This window comes from Diabrotica undecimpunctata, chromosome 6, assembly GCF_040954645.1.
Source record: "Diabrotica undecimpunctata isolate CICGRU chromosome 6, icDiaUnde3, whole genome shotgun sequence".
Lineage (NCBI taxonomy): Eukaryota > Metazoa > Arthropoda > Insecta > Coleoptera > Chrysomelidae > Diabrotica > Diabrotica undecimpunctata.
Genome location: NC_092808.1, coordinates 4,213,585 through 4,229,342, shown reverse-complemented (window position 1 = coordinate 4,229,342; position 15,758 = coordinate 4,213,585). Strand labels below are relative to the sequence as shown.

The 15,758-nt window shown below is 36.0% G+C and overlaps 2 protein-coding genes across 3 annotated transcripts in view; one reads left to right on the top strand and one right to left on the bottom strand.

The window, feature by feature from the left end:
* Positions 1–15,758, bottom strand: part of Plod (procollagen lysyl hydroxylase) — a 96,290-nt gene that overhangs the window by 30,041 nt on the left and 50,491 nt on the right. For both annotated transcript variants that reach the window (XM_072534022.1, XM_072534023.1), the window contains one exon: positions 13,489–13,716. In XM_072534022.1, the coding sequence (XP_072390123.1) occupies positions 13,489–13,716 (228 nt within the window). The remainder of the gene's footprint in view (positions 1–13,488; positions 13,717–15,758) is intronic.
* Positions 482–8,929, top strand: LOC140443004 (immunoglobulin domain-containing protein oig-4-like). The gene is made up of 4 exons (XM_072534026.1): positions 482–674; positions 3,988–4,059; positions 6,408–6,557; positions 8,320–8,929. The coding sequence occupies exons 1-4, from the start codon at positions 576–578 to the stop codon at positions 8,476–8,478; spliced, it is 480 nt and encodes a 159-aa protein (XP_072390127.1). The 5' UTR covers positions 482–575; the 3' UTR covers positions 8,479–8,929.

Below are 15,758 nucleotides of genomic sequence, written 5' to 3'. Positions count from 1 at the left end.
GTATTTGGCATTATGCTTGAATGATAATATTTGATCGGATTATATTGGTATATACAGTCGTGCTATGCTTGGCTATTATGCCGGTCCTGGCAGCTTTGGTAGCTGTGATAATTATACAACAATAGAGTATTTACAAGGGATTATTCAGTTTTACAGCTGCTATTAAAATAACTTTTATAATGAGACACTAAATTTCTGGATACAGTATATATAAATATTGCCATATAATATTATAAATATAAAGATCAGAAGGAGGACTAAACGACCCTTAAAGTTTTTCTTGACTTTCAAACGACCTTCAACTCTAACGCAAATGTTTTCGCACCTATACATCGACCTACATTAAGAAAAATTTTCCAAGGGAGAAAATTACGACACAAATCAAAAGACCGCTCGAAACGATCCCGTCGAAAAAATATATAAATAATCCTAATTTAAAAGTTATCATATCATAGTGTGCCTCTTTGATTGAACTAAATTGTCGCCAATCTGTGCTAACAGAAGGGGGACTGCAGTTTCTTGAGCACTAAACTACTTCTTGGATCTTTGGCAAGTTGATAAGGCTACCGGGAAAAATGAAATTCGAAAAGTCGATGTTGGTTTTGGTTCTGATCGTGGTGTTTGGAATGGTCGAGGCGAGAAGAGGGAGAGCGAGAAGTAGGACGAAATCAAAGGTAAGGTATTAGAATAATTTTTTATGTTGTGTAAGTTATTTTCTTTATTATATTTTTATGTATGCACGAAATATTGATTTAAATTATAAAATAATGGTTATATACAGGGTGTTATGTTAGTTTATGTAAATAAAACGTAAGATTTGACCTAAAACAATTAATATAGTGACTTGATACGTATATACAGAGGCATCATCATAAGTGGCGTTTCAGCCCATTATTCAAGGCCTTCTTTAGATCAATCCTTTCTTTGGCAATTCTTCTGCGTACTTTACTGATGTCTTCATGGATTCTGACTCTGCTATCTGTATCTGTGAGTGTTAGTTTTACTAATTGCATAAAATGAATATTTGAAATTCCGTCATAATAAAAAAATGCTTTTTTGTTTGTTTACTGGGTCATATGCGGCTTTGAAATCCACAAATATATGGTGGGTATCCACGCCGAAATCAAGGTTTTTTCAAGCATGTGTGTCACTGTAAACATTTAGTTGTTAATCTGATGATTGCTGATTCATTTGCCTCGAATTTTTTTTTTTTTGCTTCGTTTCGATCTTCCCTGTATATTTCTTTGTTGTCCTCTGTATTATTATTCCAAGTATATGTTTATTCTAAAAATCTTTCGAAAGTTGTTTTCTTCGTCTTCTGAAGATTGAAGTATTTAATCTTCAGAATCTTCATTCCATAGTAATGTACATTTTTTACACCATCAGAAAGTAAAGATTTCAACGAATAAAACGCACAGCGATTTTTTTTTAAGCAGATATTTTGACGTGAGAATTTTCGATTGAAAATTAGGGTTTCGATCATCGTCATAAATGGCTCGACAATCCGTTGTGGATCTTGGCCTGCTCACAAAGAAGTGGCCACTCCTATCGATTTCTGGGAACTTCATCCATCTTCTGATTAGAATCTGTAGGTCTTCTTACTCCTCATCAATCTATTTCCTGCGTGGTCGTCGTCCTCTACTTCTTGTGCCCTCTGGTTTTGAAAATGTTAATATCTTCGTGTATTCGTGATCTGACAGCCTAGCAATGTGTCCAGCCCATCTAAGTCTCTGCACTTTAACGAATTTCACAATATCTGGATCGGTGTATAACTGATATAGTTCTAAGTTGTATCTTCGAATCCATAGCCAAATTTTTCTCTCAAGAATACCAAGAAGTCTTTCATCATTTTGAGATAAGGTCTACGTTAGGTAAAACCGGTCTTATTAAGGTCTTGTATACATTGAGTTGTTGTAAACAACTGATCGTACAACTGATCGTTCAAGGGAAAATAGACAGCAGAAAGGGTCCAGGGAGGAGAAGACATTCGTGGCTCCAAAACTTGCGGCAATGGTTCGGATTGTCATCTGCTGAACTATTCAGATCTGCCGTAAACAAGGTCAGAATAGCCATGTTGATTGCCAACGTTCGGAACGGACAAGGCACATGAAGAAGAAGAAGAATACATTGAGCTTTATTGTACGTTTTATATTTTTATTTTTTAAATATTTCTGGAAACCGTGAACAGTTCTGTTTGCTATTGCAATGCGTCTTTTTATTTCGTCGCTTGTCGTGTTTGTTATGTTTACTAGCGATCCAAGATATGTGAATTCTTTGACTTGCTCAAAGGTATGGTTGTTAATTTAAATTCTCGGGGGTTTTTAGAAACCAACATATATTTGGTTTTTTCCTCGTTTACCAAAAGTTCTAATCACTTGCCGTGTCCGCAAGCCTTGTAAAACCCTGCACCATGTCTCTCATACTTCTTCCCACTATAACTTTATCGTCAGTGAATGCGAGAATTTGCGTCGATCTATGAAAAATAGTTCCATTTATTCTAACATTTAATTGTCCGATTGCCTTTTCCAAGGCAATATTAAAAAGGAAACACGCCAGCGCGCCTTCCTGTCTTAGACCATTATTAAAGTCAAAGAACGTAGTTTTCTCCTTCAATTCTAACGCATGAGCTTACGTTTTGCATTGTTAGTCGGGTCAACTTAATTAACTTAAGTCGGATCCCAAAGTCTATCACTGCATTATATAATGCAGTTCTTTTCACATTGCCATAGGCTGCTTTGAAGTCGACGAAGAGATGGTGTGTATATATGTTATATTCTAGTGACTTTTCTAGAATCTGCCTATGTGCTTGAATTTGATGTGCAGTTAACTTTCCAGCAGTAAATCCGCATTGATTTTGACCAACAATACCCTTTGTAGAATGTTTAAGTATTTCAAACAATACATTGCCGAAGACTATATACGCAGATGCTAACACAGTAATGCCTCTATAGTTCTTACACTCCAGTTGATCACCCTTTTCATGCAACGGACATATTATTTCCATTACCCACTCTTCTGGTACGAATTCATTCTGCCATATAAGTACTATTAGGTTATGGATTGCTGCAAAAAGTTGATCACCATCTTTTTTTATACATTTGCGAACAGATTTCATCGATTCCTGGGGCTTTAATGCCTTTTAGTTTTAGGATGGCATTTGACACTTCTTCTCTTGTTGGGTCTTCACTGTGTAGATGACGTTATAGATTTTGTTGATTGTCTATGTTGTAACCTCCTTCTTTTCTTTTCTTTCTCCCCTTCCTTTTACCCTAACAGGGTGTCGGATGTAACCTCCTTCAATATCCTTTTTCTCCATATACAACCTGCGTCGATGGTTTTTTGATATGCTGCTTTCTTTCTATTTGTGGCCGTTTCGCACTCATGACCAAACCAATGATTTATTTTTTGTGACTTGGTTTTGCCAATATTTCAACCGATTTCTGAAGGGTCAATACAATATCTCGTATATTTGCCCATAATTGGTTAATGTCTTCTTCTTCTTCTTCTAACTTTTCTGTCCTCATTTGATCTTCTATTGCTGTACTGTATACTTTATACAAAAAAGTACTTTTTCACCAAATTTCACGAAAAAAAATTTTTTTTTGTAGAACAAAAATTTTCATTATCTACCACTTTACTATTTAACTTTTTTCATAGGACTTGTAGTTTTGGCGGAAATCGTGCTAAACCGTTTTTTTACCCTTAAAAATTCACCACCTTCTACTTCCCGACCTTAGATCCCCAGGAGTTATTGTTCCTTTAATTACTGTTATAATTATTTTCTTCCTTTTACAATGGGTTCCATTCTGTTAATATTTTTTTGGTCTCAAAAATTATCGGCCCTGGCCTAAAAAGTTTTATAATTTCGTCAGGGACGTTATCGAGTCCGGCGTTGAAAATTTAGACCCTCGACTCATTCCTACAATTCCCGCGAGCAAAATTTTGTGAACAACCAAAACTGATTACTTTATTTTTTGTCTGTTTTAGTTTCAAATTGGTTTACCGATAACAGGAAAATACAGAGACCCAGAATCTGACCAGTACTACAACAATAACAATGTAAGTAAGTAAGTTTTCATCATCATCATCATCATTATCGTTGTTCAATCCTTGCAGATTAGGATTTATACTATCACGTACTATCCTACTCTGAGGTGGATTAGTTAGGTTTAGATAATTTATTGTGTATCAAGACTGTTTTCGTTATTTGTCTCTATTCCTTTTGTTTCTACAATTCTCTTTCCAGTGTTTTATTATCATGACTTTTATGTCGCTTTACATATCATCCCACTTTGAGAGTTATAGGCGTAGATATACTATTAAAATGTACCGAAGGGGTATGGTGAACAACGATCTGGACGGAATAGACGAGAATCACTTTTATGATAAGTGATCTTAGATTTGAGACATCGTGAAGTCTGCCCAATATAACAAGTATTTTAAGAAAAAAGGGAACGTTATAGACAACATTACCAAGCATATCTTTAGGAGATCTATCTTTAATTTAAGAAAAAAATAACATTTAAAGTTAAGGTTGATCTAAAATACAATGTTATTTTTGTTAGTATTCAGATCATTGTCGTTTTATGTTATACAGTACAGAAAATCTGTCATAAAAGCTTCTGCGGACAGATGTAAGAGTTTCTGCTGTAAAAGAATTAGAGACTTCTCTTATTCGGTTTTTCAATTCATACAAATTTTGGGCTCTAGCCTCAGGTGATCGTAGATGTTGCTTTTTAAATGTCCCCAAAAAAAGAAGTCAACTGATTTGTACTGATAACTCGATTCGGGAAAGTATCGTTTAAGTACTCCATAATTATTCGAACGTTGTGAACTGAACAGCCATCTTGATGGAGTCAAACATTCTCCAGATTTACATCAGGAAGATTGAGGATAGCAGGAAGAACATGACTCTGTAACAAATCGAGGTATACTCTACTATTCAAGTTGCCCTCAATAAAAATGGATCTATTATGTGGTCTCCTAAAATGCCAGTCCAGACGTTAACTTTTTGAGGACGTTGAGTTCGGTAAACAACACTTCTGTGCTGGTTTTCCCGCTGTTTGTCCCGGTTTTCCCGGATAAAGCTGCTGCGTTTTCGAATATTTAAAATTCTTGTAACCGTGCTTTTTACATACATTTATTACAGTAAAATTGCTAACATCCAACTCTCTAGCAACGCTTCTACTTAAAAGTGTTGAATCTACCTCGATTGTTAAACAAATGTATGTATCCCGGTATTCTCTTTCCTTTACTTTTTCTGGTGACACTTCTTGAGCGTGATATTTTCTGCAATTTATGAGGCAATAACAACTCTCAAAAAACACAGAAAATAAATCTACACACTGTTGTTCAGAATTACCACCATAAAACCATTTTATTATTTTAACCTTTTTTGCGGGCGTATAAACAGACATGTTTACAAAAATAAATTAAAAATCTACACTCTTATTGCTTTAAACAACCACTGTATAATTGTAACGAGTCCGTCACTTCAATAATTCTTTAATTGCTTTTAAATAAAATAAATCCATATTCCATCAATATTTCTTAATTTTTAATTTCTAAGTTGGTATTAAGCAGCGACTCCAAGCGACAGTTTTGACAGACATGCTTATCCGACTAGCAATCACCACTCGGTCTTGCTCTGACTCCAGGGAAGGAAAGTTGGATTTAAAAAGTAGGTGGCCAGGGATGGCTTAGAAGTTGTTTTTAGAATATTATTAAAGTTTTTTTGGAGAAGAAGAAGTTGGAGAAAGTGTTGTTTTGTTTTTTTTTTGAGTGTGCTGTGACAAATTATTGGCGGCGGGGCAACGGAGGTTTGTGGAAAGTCGACGGCGTGCAGTGTTGCCATTTATAGTGTGTCTATCTAATTTACAACTTAACGTACTGAATGTCTAAAAATTCTGGTTAACCTAAGACTAAGTCTTTAATATGAGGTAGCACTTGCTTAATATTCGCCAGCTCTTTGAGACACTTTTCCCTCTGTTTTTTTTATAATATTTAATTTTCAAACATGGTGACTAGATAAATGCTAATAACACGAAATATGGAGTAGAATCGGATATATATATATATAGACATGGAATATAGGTTAAAATGGAACAACCGATCAGGCAAGTTGAAAATGGGAGCGGTTGGGTAGCGGGCTATTGAATATCTCGCTCATATCGGCCTAGCCTTAAAGTTTCAAGCAAAAGTATACGCGCCAACACATCGAGCACCAGCTTCATACTGCACCTAGTAGTCTTGAGAAATTGTGCACGTCTTGTCCATGATTTCTGTCTCTTCAACTGTCATATGCCATGTTTTTATTTATACAAAAACTTTTGCCATCACCAACATATCAAAAACTCAAATCACTTAATTGCAATCTCAAGATTTTTACTTTTGATATTAATTTATAGGGAGCAAAAATTACTCTAGCTTCACACTTTGACTATGAATACGTCCTGGGCCATAAAATAGCGTTTTTGTGTGTAGCCAGAGGAAATCCACGACCGCATATCACTTGGTATAAAGATGGCAGCGAGATATTTACTCACCAATATTTACACGTAAGTACACCTATTCCACGTATAAAAAAGGAGATGTGACACTCCGGGAGTCATCGGAAAGAAGAAGCATAGCTTTCTTATCGTCTACGCATGGAGCGATGGTTTTTCATTTAATTTTATTTTAGTTTATTTTATTTTCTTTCGATTAGATAGCATACGATTCGAATTCCATTCGACTTCACTCGATTCAATTCGGTTCGATTTGATTCGATATTCGATTCAATTGAATTAGATTCGATCTGATTCGGTTCGACTCACTTGTCTCGATTACATTCGATTCGAATTCATATAGTGTATGATCGCGCAATCTTTTACAGTCGGTTTTATTTTATCACACTCCTGTGCGATCCGCCGCTCTGTCCGTAACTCGCGATAAGAAAGTTGTACGTGGTTATACTTCTAAAAATGATATATTACTAAACCGTATTCATTTTACAAATTCCCAATCGTCAATAGAACCACGTGTAAGCCAAACAGGGTCATACTGATGTACTGTCACCTCGGGGGAACAATTAGGGGTTTAACCACTTTCGGTTATCCCCGGGTGCTCTGTAGAGGGCTTCGAATATACTGTCGAGAGCTCCTCTACTTCTCTACTACTCTACTCCTCTACTAAGTCCATTTTCGGGTTATGGACGGAAAATATTTATCTTCGGTGTCTTGCCTTGAAAAAGGCAAGATATTGCTTACATGACAATTTCTTCGTCGAAATAAAACACCAAGTTAAGTTGAAACAATTCTCAGCCACAGAGTATGGAAAATAAATGCAGGAAGCAGAGCCCCGAGAGCACTAAGCTCTCGGAGAGCCCGTGAGGGACTGACCTGGCTGACCTGAAAATCGCCAATATTTATATGCGCTGTTCGAGCGATAAATAGGGATTTCCAGGTCAAGAGCCAATGGGAAAATTCGAGGCGGGGCGATGCGCATCGAAATGCGTACTAGTCCACAGACTATGGCATTCGATGACAGTACGACCTATGTATCATATGATTTTTAAAAATATTTACTTTTGAAACTGATAGTGTAAGAATTTCTTCAAATTTAATCATTATATCACAATTAAACTAAACTCTAAAAAATAAGACGACCAGTAAATAACTTAACAATAACTATAACATAAATATAACACAATATATTAACTTAAAAATCAACACGATACAATTTGAATTTAAAATGCTGGCAAGTTGGGATCTGTAACATGAGAATCTGTCTCGCTTAAGGTAAATTATATTTAATAGCCTCTTGACGAATGAGACGGCGAATATCAACACGTGCTCATGTTTACTGATGGGAATTTGGTAAACGAATGAACTTTACGTTAAGGTTAAGCCGGATACAGACATGCTCCGAATGCCGTGCCGAAACACGTTGCGTTTTTAAGTGTGGACGGTGGCATGTAACTGCATACCGTAGTTCGATGTGTCAACGAAGTGACATTCTAGTGTTCCACTGGTTGTCGGTAACTGCCAGTAACCACCCATTATATTCATCCTTGCCTGCTAGTTTGAATTTTTTGCAGTTGTGTGCATCAAGATGGATCGGATCGATAGTTTAATGCTAATCGAATGAGGTTCGAGTCGGCATTCGGAGCATGTCTGTACCCAGCTAAGTCAGTCATAAGTTCATCTTGTTATAAATCACGAGTCAGCTATGAAGGTCTTGGCTACAGTTCTGAAAAATCGACCTATCTTTAATCTATTAAGCTTTAACTCTCGTGTTTCGAAATCGTATCTCATTTCAATGACCACGTATTTTTTCCAGATCCACGAATGGCAAATGGGAAGGGATAAAATCAAAAGCAAGTTAGAAATCGATCCTGCTACTCAAATGGACGCCGGAGTATACGAATGCACAGCTGACAACATGTACTCGATTGATCGGAGATCATTCAAAACTGATTTCAGCATTGCTTTCGACTAGTGTACTATATTTATGATAAATCAATAACTTTATTTAATTTTTTATATACCAACAATTACACTTTACTCTACATCGAGTTTGTTATTATTTGACAGCTAAAAACGATGAGAACAAACTGGTATGATGTATATGAAGCAACTTATTAGATAAAATATGTTTGGTTTCAATGTAGGCTTTATATAAGTTCCTAAAGGTGCTACATCCTATGTAAAAACGTATTTCCATAATCATATGAATCACCGATAATTATGAAATTCTCACAGCCTAAAAGAAAGAGCACAAGCAATTTGCTTGTATAAAAATAAAATATGTAAAACAAACTTTTTAATAATGTATTATAATAAATATAGTAAGTGTCTTAATCAACATTAAACACAATTTAAAAGACTGACAATATAGAAGAAAAGAAGAGAAAATGGAAAAGATTAATACATAAGTTGACTTAAATAACAGAAAACGGATTGGAGTAGAGGGAAGCAAAGAAAAACAAAAGGAAGTTTATATAAGAAATAGTAACTTATTTATTCAACGTAGACGCAATTGTAGAAAAGGAAATAGGAAAGAGGAAGAGGCACATAGAAAAGAAAAAATGAATAAAGAAGTTTACTCAATAAGAAGGAAGGAAACAAAAAAGAGAAGGTTTTATAAAAAATATTAATTTGTAAAGTTAATCAATACGAAAATAATTATAAAAGAAGGAAGAAATGAAGAAGACGTATATATAAGATACATAGTAGGTCACTTAATCAACATGGAAAGCAATGCAGAAGAAATAAGACAGAAGAAAGTAAGAGGAATGAGAAATATAAATATAGTTGACATAAACAACGAAAAAAGAACGACAAGAGCAGCAAAAACGTAGGAAGGAGGGAAAAAGGAGAAGATTGATATAAAAATATAGTAGTTCAACAAATCAATGTAAAAATACTAGTACAAGAAAGAAGATAGAAGAAAGGAAGAGGAAATGAAAAAGATTATTGTATAAGTTGGCTTAAATGACAGAAAAGGGATTCGGTAAGAAAGAAGGAAAGAAAAAAAAAGTAAGCGAAAGTTTATGTAAGATATAGTAACTCATTTAATCAACGTACAGGAAATTGTAGAAGGAAGAAAGATATAAGGAAGAAGACACAGAAATACTAATTTTTAAGTTGACTTAACAAGGAGAAAGGATTTTAAAAAGAAGGAAGATAAATATGATGGAAGAAAAAGGAACTGTAGAAGAAGGAAATAGGGAAAAGGACGAGGAATATAGAAAAGAAAAGATTAATAACGAAGCTTAATGATTTTAAAATATAGAGTAAATAATTATTTCAATCGATCAAACTACACATGAAGTACAGCTGGTTCCTAAAAAAACTGATACGACTCTTAGTACTATTTGATCATTTTGAGCAGTTTATTTGATTGGCCTGACATTATATTATATTTATTATGACAGACAAATTATAAAATAAACAAACAAACAACAAACAATCGATTACATTATGTTAATTCATAAATAATTGTAATGATTATTAAGGTCTAAATTTTGATATTATTTTGAATGCATTTTATAAAAAGTACATAAATGATAGTTTTACATAAAATAGGATTGTTGTTATTTTTTATTATTATTAAGGAATAAAACAAACGACTTAACTCAACAATATATTAAAGCAAGAATTGTAACCAAATTAAAAGATAACTGGGCACTATCAGAGGCAGCAAAACATTTGAACATAAGCAGAACCACAGTTTTTCTATTAAGAGCGTAGGCGCAAAAGTTTAAACGCAGAATGAAAGATTATATTATTACCGAGAGCTGAAAGTTCCTTAGAATAAACAAAAAGTTTTAGTGTCTGAGATATTTGAAATTAAAAATTACCCTAAATTTTCTCTTTTTGTCACCCCTGTAACTTATTAAAATAAACATTATAGAAGTTCTTAGGGACTTTTGGCCCTCGACAATAATGTAATCTTTAATTTTGCGTTTAAATTTTAAAAAAATACTTATTAGTCGATACCTTAGAACACAATGGTGCTATGTCCACTTTTTTTTTCTTAAATATTGATGACATTAATTTATGATAGAATGATACAATATATTTCAACTGCACAACTGATCTATGTCCAAAAATAATCTAAAGTTAATTTAATAAAGTTAAATAAAAAAGTGTTATGTCCACCTTCGAATAATATAGGGGTGCACATACGTACCATGTCCACCTGCTAGATCGTTTAAATGAATACTTGTGCTATGTCCGGACATGACAATGACAAACATATTATTAATACAAGCTGTCGCTGTGCTATTATTAAATTTGTGCTGCTTACTTTGATCTAATCACTGTCGGCAACTGTCGAAAAAGTAAAGAAGTTCATGCCAAGCAAGTAAATCTAGATGATTGCAAATGTCGGTTTAAATGTAGACTTGCTATAAGTATTGAACAACAGAAACTATTATTTCGAGAATATTGGAATTTGAGGGATTCATCTAGACAGAAGAACTTCCTACGCTCCATAATAAAAGAAACAACTGTTGCCAGGAAACGAAACAGAAAAGTTGACTCCAATTTTAACAAAGAAGTCAGCAGAGCTTACACCCTTCCCAACGGTGAAGGTGAAAATGTACGAGTCTGCCTCAAGTTCTTCTGTAATACTTTTTCAATATCAAAAAGAATTTCAAATGACGCTTTGAAATTTAAAAGCCCGAATGGCAACTATCATGGTTGTGATAAAAGCAAAGGAAGACCGGCAAGTAACGCTACTCCGCAAGCTCGTATTCGAGAAGTATTGGCATTTCTTTCGAAGTTTCCGAAGGTTCCATCACACTACTGCCGCCAACGCAGTTCCCGATTGTACCTTGCTCCCTCCGTCTGGCTCGCGGAGATAAGAATACGGCCGGGGTCAGAAAGCCCTGCCTGTCGTAAGAGGCGACTAATGGGTAGGAATAGGGAGGTGGAGAGCCGTCGTTTGAGGTGTCGGGTTGGTAGAAACGCACACGGTCGCTTCAGCGACACGGTCACCGGTCTACATTCCTAGTATCCGAGACGAGACTCTCGTGGGACCACTCTACTCCCATTCCAAAAGACCCTGGTGAGGTTGAACGAGCTGGGCCCGTAAATACCTCTCCTGACCTTGGTCAGGAGGGGTGTAGGTGCCCCGGCACGTACCCACCGGGAGATCCAAGAGTGGTAGAGGAGAGATCCTCGGCGGCGACCTGTCTACGTGTGAGGTGGAAATTCCTCCGCCTGCCGAACCTACCCGCCCGTAGTGTGGGAGTAACGGGTAGGCAAGGTACTCACAACACAGGTACTACGGGGAAGGTGGAGCCCCCACGGGCCGCGTATAGTGGACGTGTCATGGTAACCCCACGGGGTACCCCCATGGGGGGACCCACGGGACGTCTTGGTACGCGCCGAGTGGCACCTTCACTTTGGTGTCGGACTCGTAGGGGCAGAGGTTTCGCTACGGGCGTATGTCGAAAGATAGGTAGCCCAGGGTCCTGTCAGGTCTTAGTATTTGGAGGGCACGCACTCATAGCAATGTACCTTGCTCCTGATCTTACTATTGAGAAAATGCACGACCTGTATAAGGAAGATGCTGGAGAACAAGCAGTGAAAAATAACGTTTTCCGAAAGATATTCAGGGAACATGAACCTCCTTTAGCAATTTACATACCAAAAAAGGACCAATGTTCCCTGTGCAACGAGGCAGAGAGAACCAAAGAAACGAACACTGAAAAATACCAACAGCATGTTCAAAGAAAAAATGCAATAAAGGTTATGAAAGATGAGGACAATAGAAAAGCTGCACAGGACAATAAAAACATTATATACGGTAGTTTTGACCTTCAGGCAGTTATGACAATACCGTTTGTTGGGGATTGTCAAATTTACTATAAGCGGAAGCTTTCTTTGCTTAATTTTACTATCTTTGGTTCGCTTAATCAAGGGCACTGTTTTTTATGGGATGAGACACAAGAAAAAAGGGAAGTGCCGAAATATCAACCTCTTTATTAAAGTACATTGAATCATTAGATCAAGATATACAACATCTCGTGCTCTACGCAGATACTTGCGGAGGGCAAAATCGAAATCGCAATGTACTTGCAAGTATGTTTTACGCCGTGAATACATCTAATTTAGAATTGATTGATATTAAATTTATGGAAAGTGGCCATAGCTACCTTGAGGCCGACAGCATTCACGCCACTATTGAACGATCTCGACATTCAATTCTACACTGCGAAACATAATGTTTTCCAGCTGACTAGCTGCTCGATATCTATCAACATATAGAGGATTAAATCTATTATTATCTGGTCTATAAAATCTTGATTTTGTAACTGATGGTAAGTAAATATAAGTCTTGATTGCTTCTGTTGTGGTGAAAGAGGTTTTTTTTTCTGCAGTTCGGTACCTCAGACGCGATGCTTTAATTCTGCACCAAGTTGTTGTCTTTCTTCCAGAAAACTGTGACATAATTCTTGCAGTTTTCGCATCTTCAAATGGATTCTCTTCTAATCTCTCCAAAAGCGTACGATCTTCATAAGCGGTAGATATTTTTGGTCTTCCATAACCTTGCTTTCTTTCGAGAGTTTCTTGTTCTCTCCATCTTTTATTAATATTAAAAACTGTTATTCTGTTTACGTTAAAATGGTTCGCTACGGCAGATAGTGATCAACTATCTTCAAATTTCATTACAATTCTTGCTTTTAGTTCTTTGCTAGCACGTGGAGCCATTTTTTGAGGTAGAAAAGAATAAGTTATTTAACAAATTTTAAGATTTGGCAGTGACAGTATGTAAAAATAATAAGTACTTATCCTTCAAAATACACTGCTCAATTTTCTACAAAATATGCTTTAAGAGTCGTATCAGTTTTTTTAGGAACCAGCTGTACATACAATTTTCTAAAGAGAAAAACGAATTATAATTAAAGCTGCAGAAATTCTGTCTTTGTTCCTAATGTTTTTTCTTTATTCGTTTTACTATGCATATAAATACATTGTGTAAATAAAAATTACTTACCGTTTCTCGTTGTGAACAATATCCATGTAATCGTTGGACCTCGAGTAAAACCCATCTTTGGTAAGAGCGCCCCAGAAATTACTCCACGCCTTTCCCGGTCTGGTCAACATCGGAGCTACAACGGTCCTGTTTTGTTCGATGAGCAGTTTGAGAGTATAGGGATTGTCTATGTGCGCTATAGCGTCCAGCGACAAGTAGACGTCACATTTTTTGGCGAGACAGTGATCCCTGGAACAAAATAAAGATTGTGTAAGAAAGTTTTACGACACCATTCTTATAACAATATTGGAAAGACCAAATATTTATAAATGCTGTACAAGAACTATATAAAGATTCAAAATTCCGAATAAAAGTCGGGTAATTCTATTTAAGCTGTTGCAGAAGCGTTGAAAAACTGGAAGAGAAGTGTACACATAATGGGTATGTATTGGCTAGGCAATTAATGTATATAAGTTTCATTTTTCCAATGACCAAAAAGAGGAAATGGAGGACCTAAAATGCAATGGCACCGTAGCATAAAAAGATCTATGAGCCAAATTAACCTTGGGTACGCCAAAGGAAGTTGGAAAACGTCGAAAGACCTTCTAAACCAATAGATAAGGTGTTTTTGTACCATGTCAGAGTTTGAAATAACATCAAATAGTTTAAATCGTTGATATTATACACTTTAGAGTACACAGAAAACTGGGAATGGACATCAATAATACCCAGTTTGGATTCCGAAATGGACTTGGAACAAGAGAGGCGTTGTTTGCACTGAACGTTATGTCTCAAAGATGTCTTGACATAAATCAAGATGTATTCATGTGTTTCATAGATTACAACAAGGCCTTTGATAAAGTGCGGCATGATCACCTAATCAGACTCCTGACAGAAAAGAATTTAGATAAACGAGATCCGACTAATAGCAAATATGTACTACAATCAGAAAGCAGTAGTGAGAGTAGAGAATAATACCATTGAAGAAATTGAAATAAAGCGAGGTGTGAGACAAGGGTGTATACTGTCACCAACCCTGTTTAATCTCTATTAGGTAGGTAGGTATTAAAATAAATGGTGTTAGATTAAACAATCTGAGATTTGCCGACGACACCGTTCTGATCGCAGAAACACTTGAAGAGCTACAGACATTGGTGAATAAGATTCACCGGACTGCAGCGAAGAATATGGACTATCTTTGAACATAAAGAAAACTAAATTTATGATAATATCAAAATCAACACAAAATGTCCAAAATTTATATTTACACAATGAAATTATCGATCGAGTTAGCAAATATTTAGGCACTTTTATAAATGAAGACAACGATAGCTCAGCAGAAATCAAAATAAGAATAGAAAAAGCCAGATCCATATTCACTAAAATGAAGAGAGTGGTCTGCGGAAGAGATTTGAGCCTTGAAATGAAACTTCGCCTGATGAGATGTTACGTACTTTCTGTGCTGTTCTACGGAATGGAGTCATGGACGTTGAAAAAGATTGATACCAAAAAATTAGAGGCATTTGAACTGTGGATGTATCGCAGAATCCTGAGAATATCATGGACCGAGAGAGTCACAAATGTCGAGGTCTTGAGAAGAATGAATAAAGAAAAGGAAGTCATATTTACGATCAAAAAACGAAAACTGCAATACTCGGGACACATTACAAGAGGCGAAAGATATGAACTGCTTCGAATAATTATGCAAGGGAAAATAGCAGGAAAAAGGTCCATAGGAAGAAGACGAAACTCCTGGCTAAAGAATCTACGGGAATGGTATAGCTGTAGCAGCAACGAATTGTTTCGGTCAGCAGTTTCGAAAATCCGTATAGCCCTGATGATCGCCAACCTTTGGAACGAAGATGACACTTGAATAAGAAGAAATGCTATCCAGATAATAGCTAAACCAAGTTTATAAAAAAGCTTACCAATATTGCTGTTATATACATTTACCCACTGGTAGTTGGCATATAAGCAGGTTTTCAATCGCAGTATTCACACACGGTGGTTTCTCGTAAGAGTTTTAATCTGTCTTTCGTAGATTCGTGGTACTATTCACGTGTATTCACTATTACTGTTTCTTTGTGAGCAGTCTTTCACTAAGAGAGAATACATGAGCGTCTATCATTTACGGGAACCAAATTAAGAGAGGTCGAAAAAAGTGTCTGTTGTGTACGGAGCCGATAGGCAAGAGCGGCGAAAAATACGTCCGTTCGCTACGGTACCAAGAATCAGAGAGATGAAAAACACGTCTATTGTCTACGGGAATCAAAATCAGACAGAAATTTTTC

What these genes read in the sequence shown, in the direction of transcription:
- LOC140443004 (XM_072534026.1), top strand. Translation starts at nt 576, where the DNA reads ATGAAATTCGAAAAGTCGATGTTGGTTTTGGTTCTGATCGTGGTGTTT. An exon ending in GAAGTAGGACGAAATCAAAG is followed by an intron (nt 675 to 3,987) that starts GTAAGGTATTAG and finishes TGTCTGTTTTAG; the next exon opens with TTTCAAATTGGTTTACCGAT. An exon ending in AGTACTACAACAATAACAAT is followed by an intron (nt 4,060 to 6,407) that starts GTAAGTAAGTAA and finishes ATTAATTTATAG; the next exon opens with GGAGCAAAAATTACTCTAGC.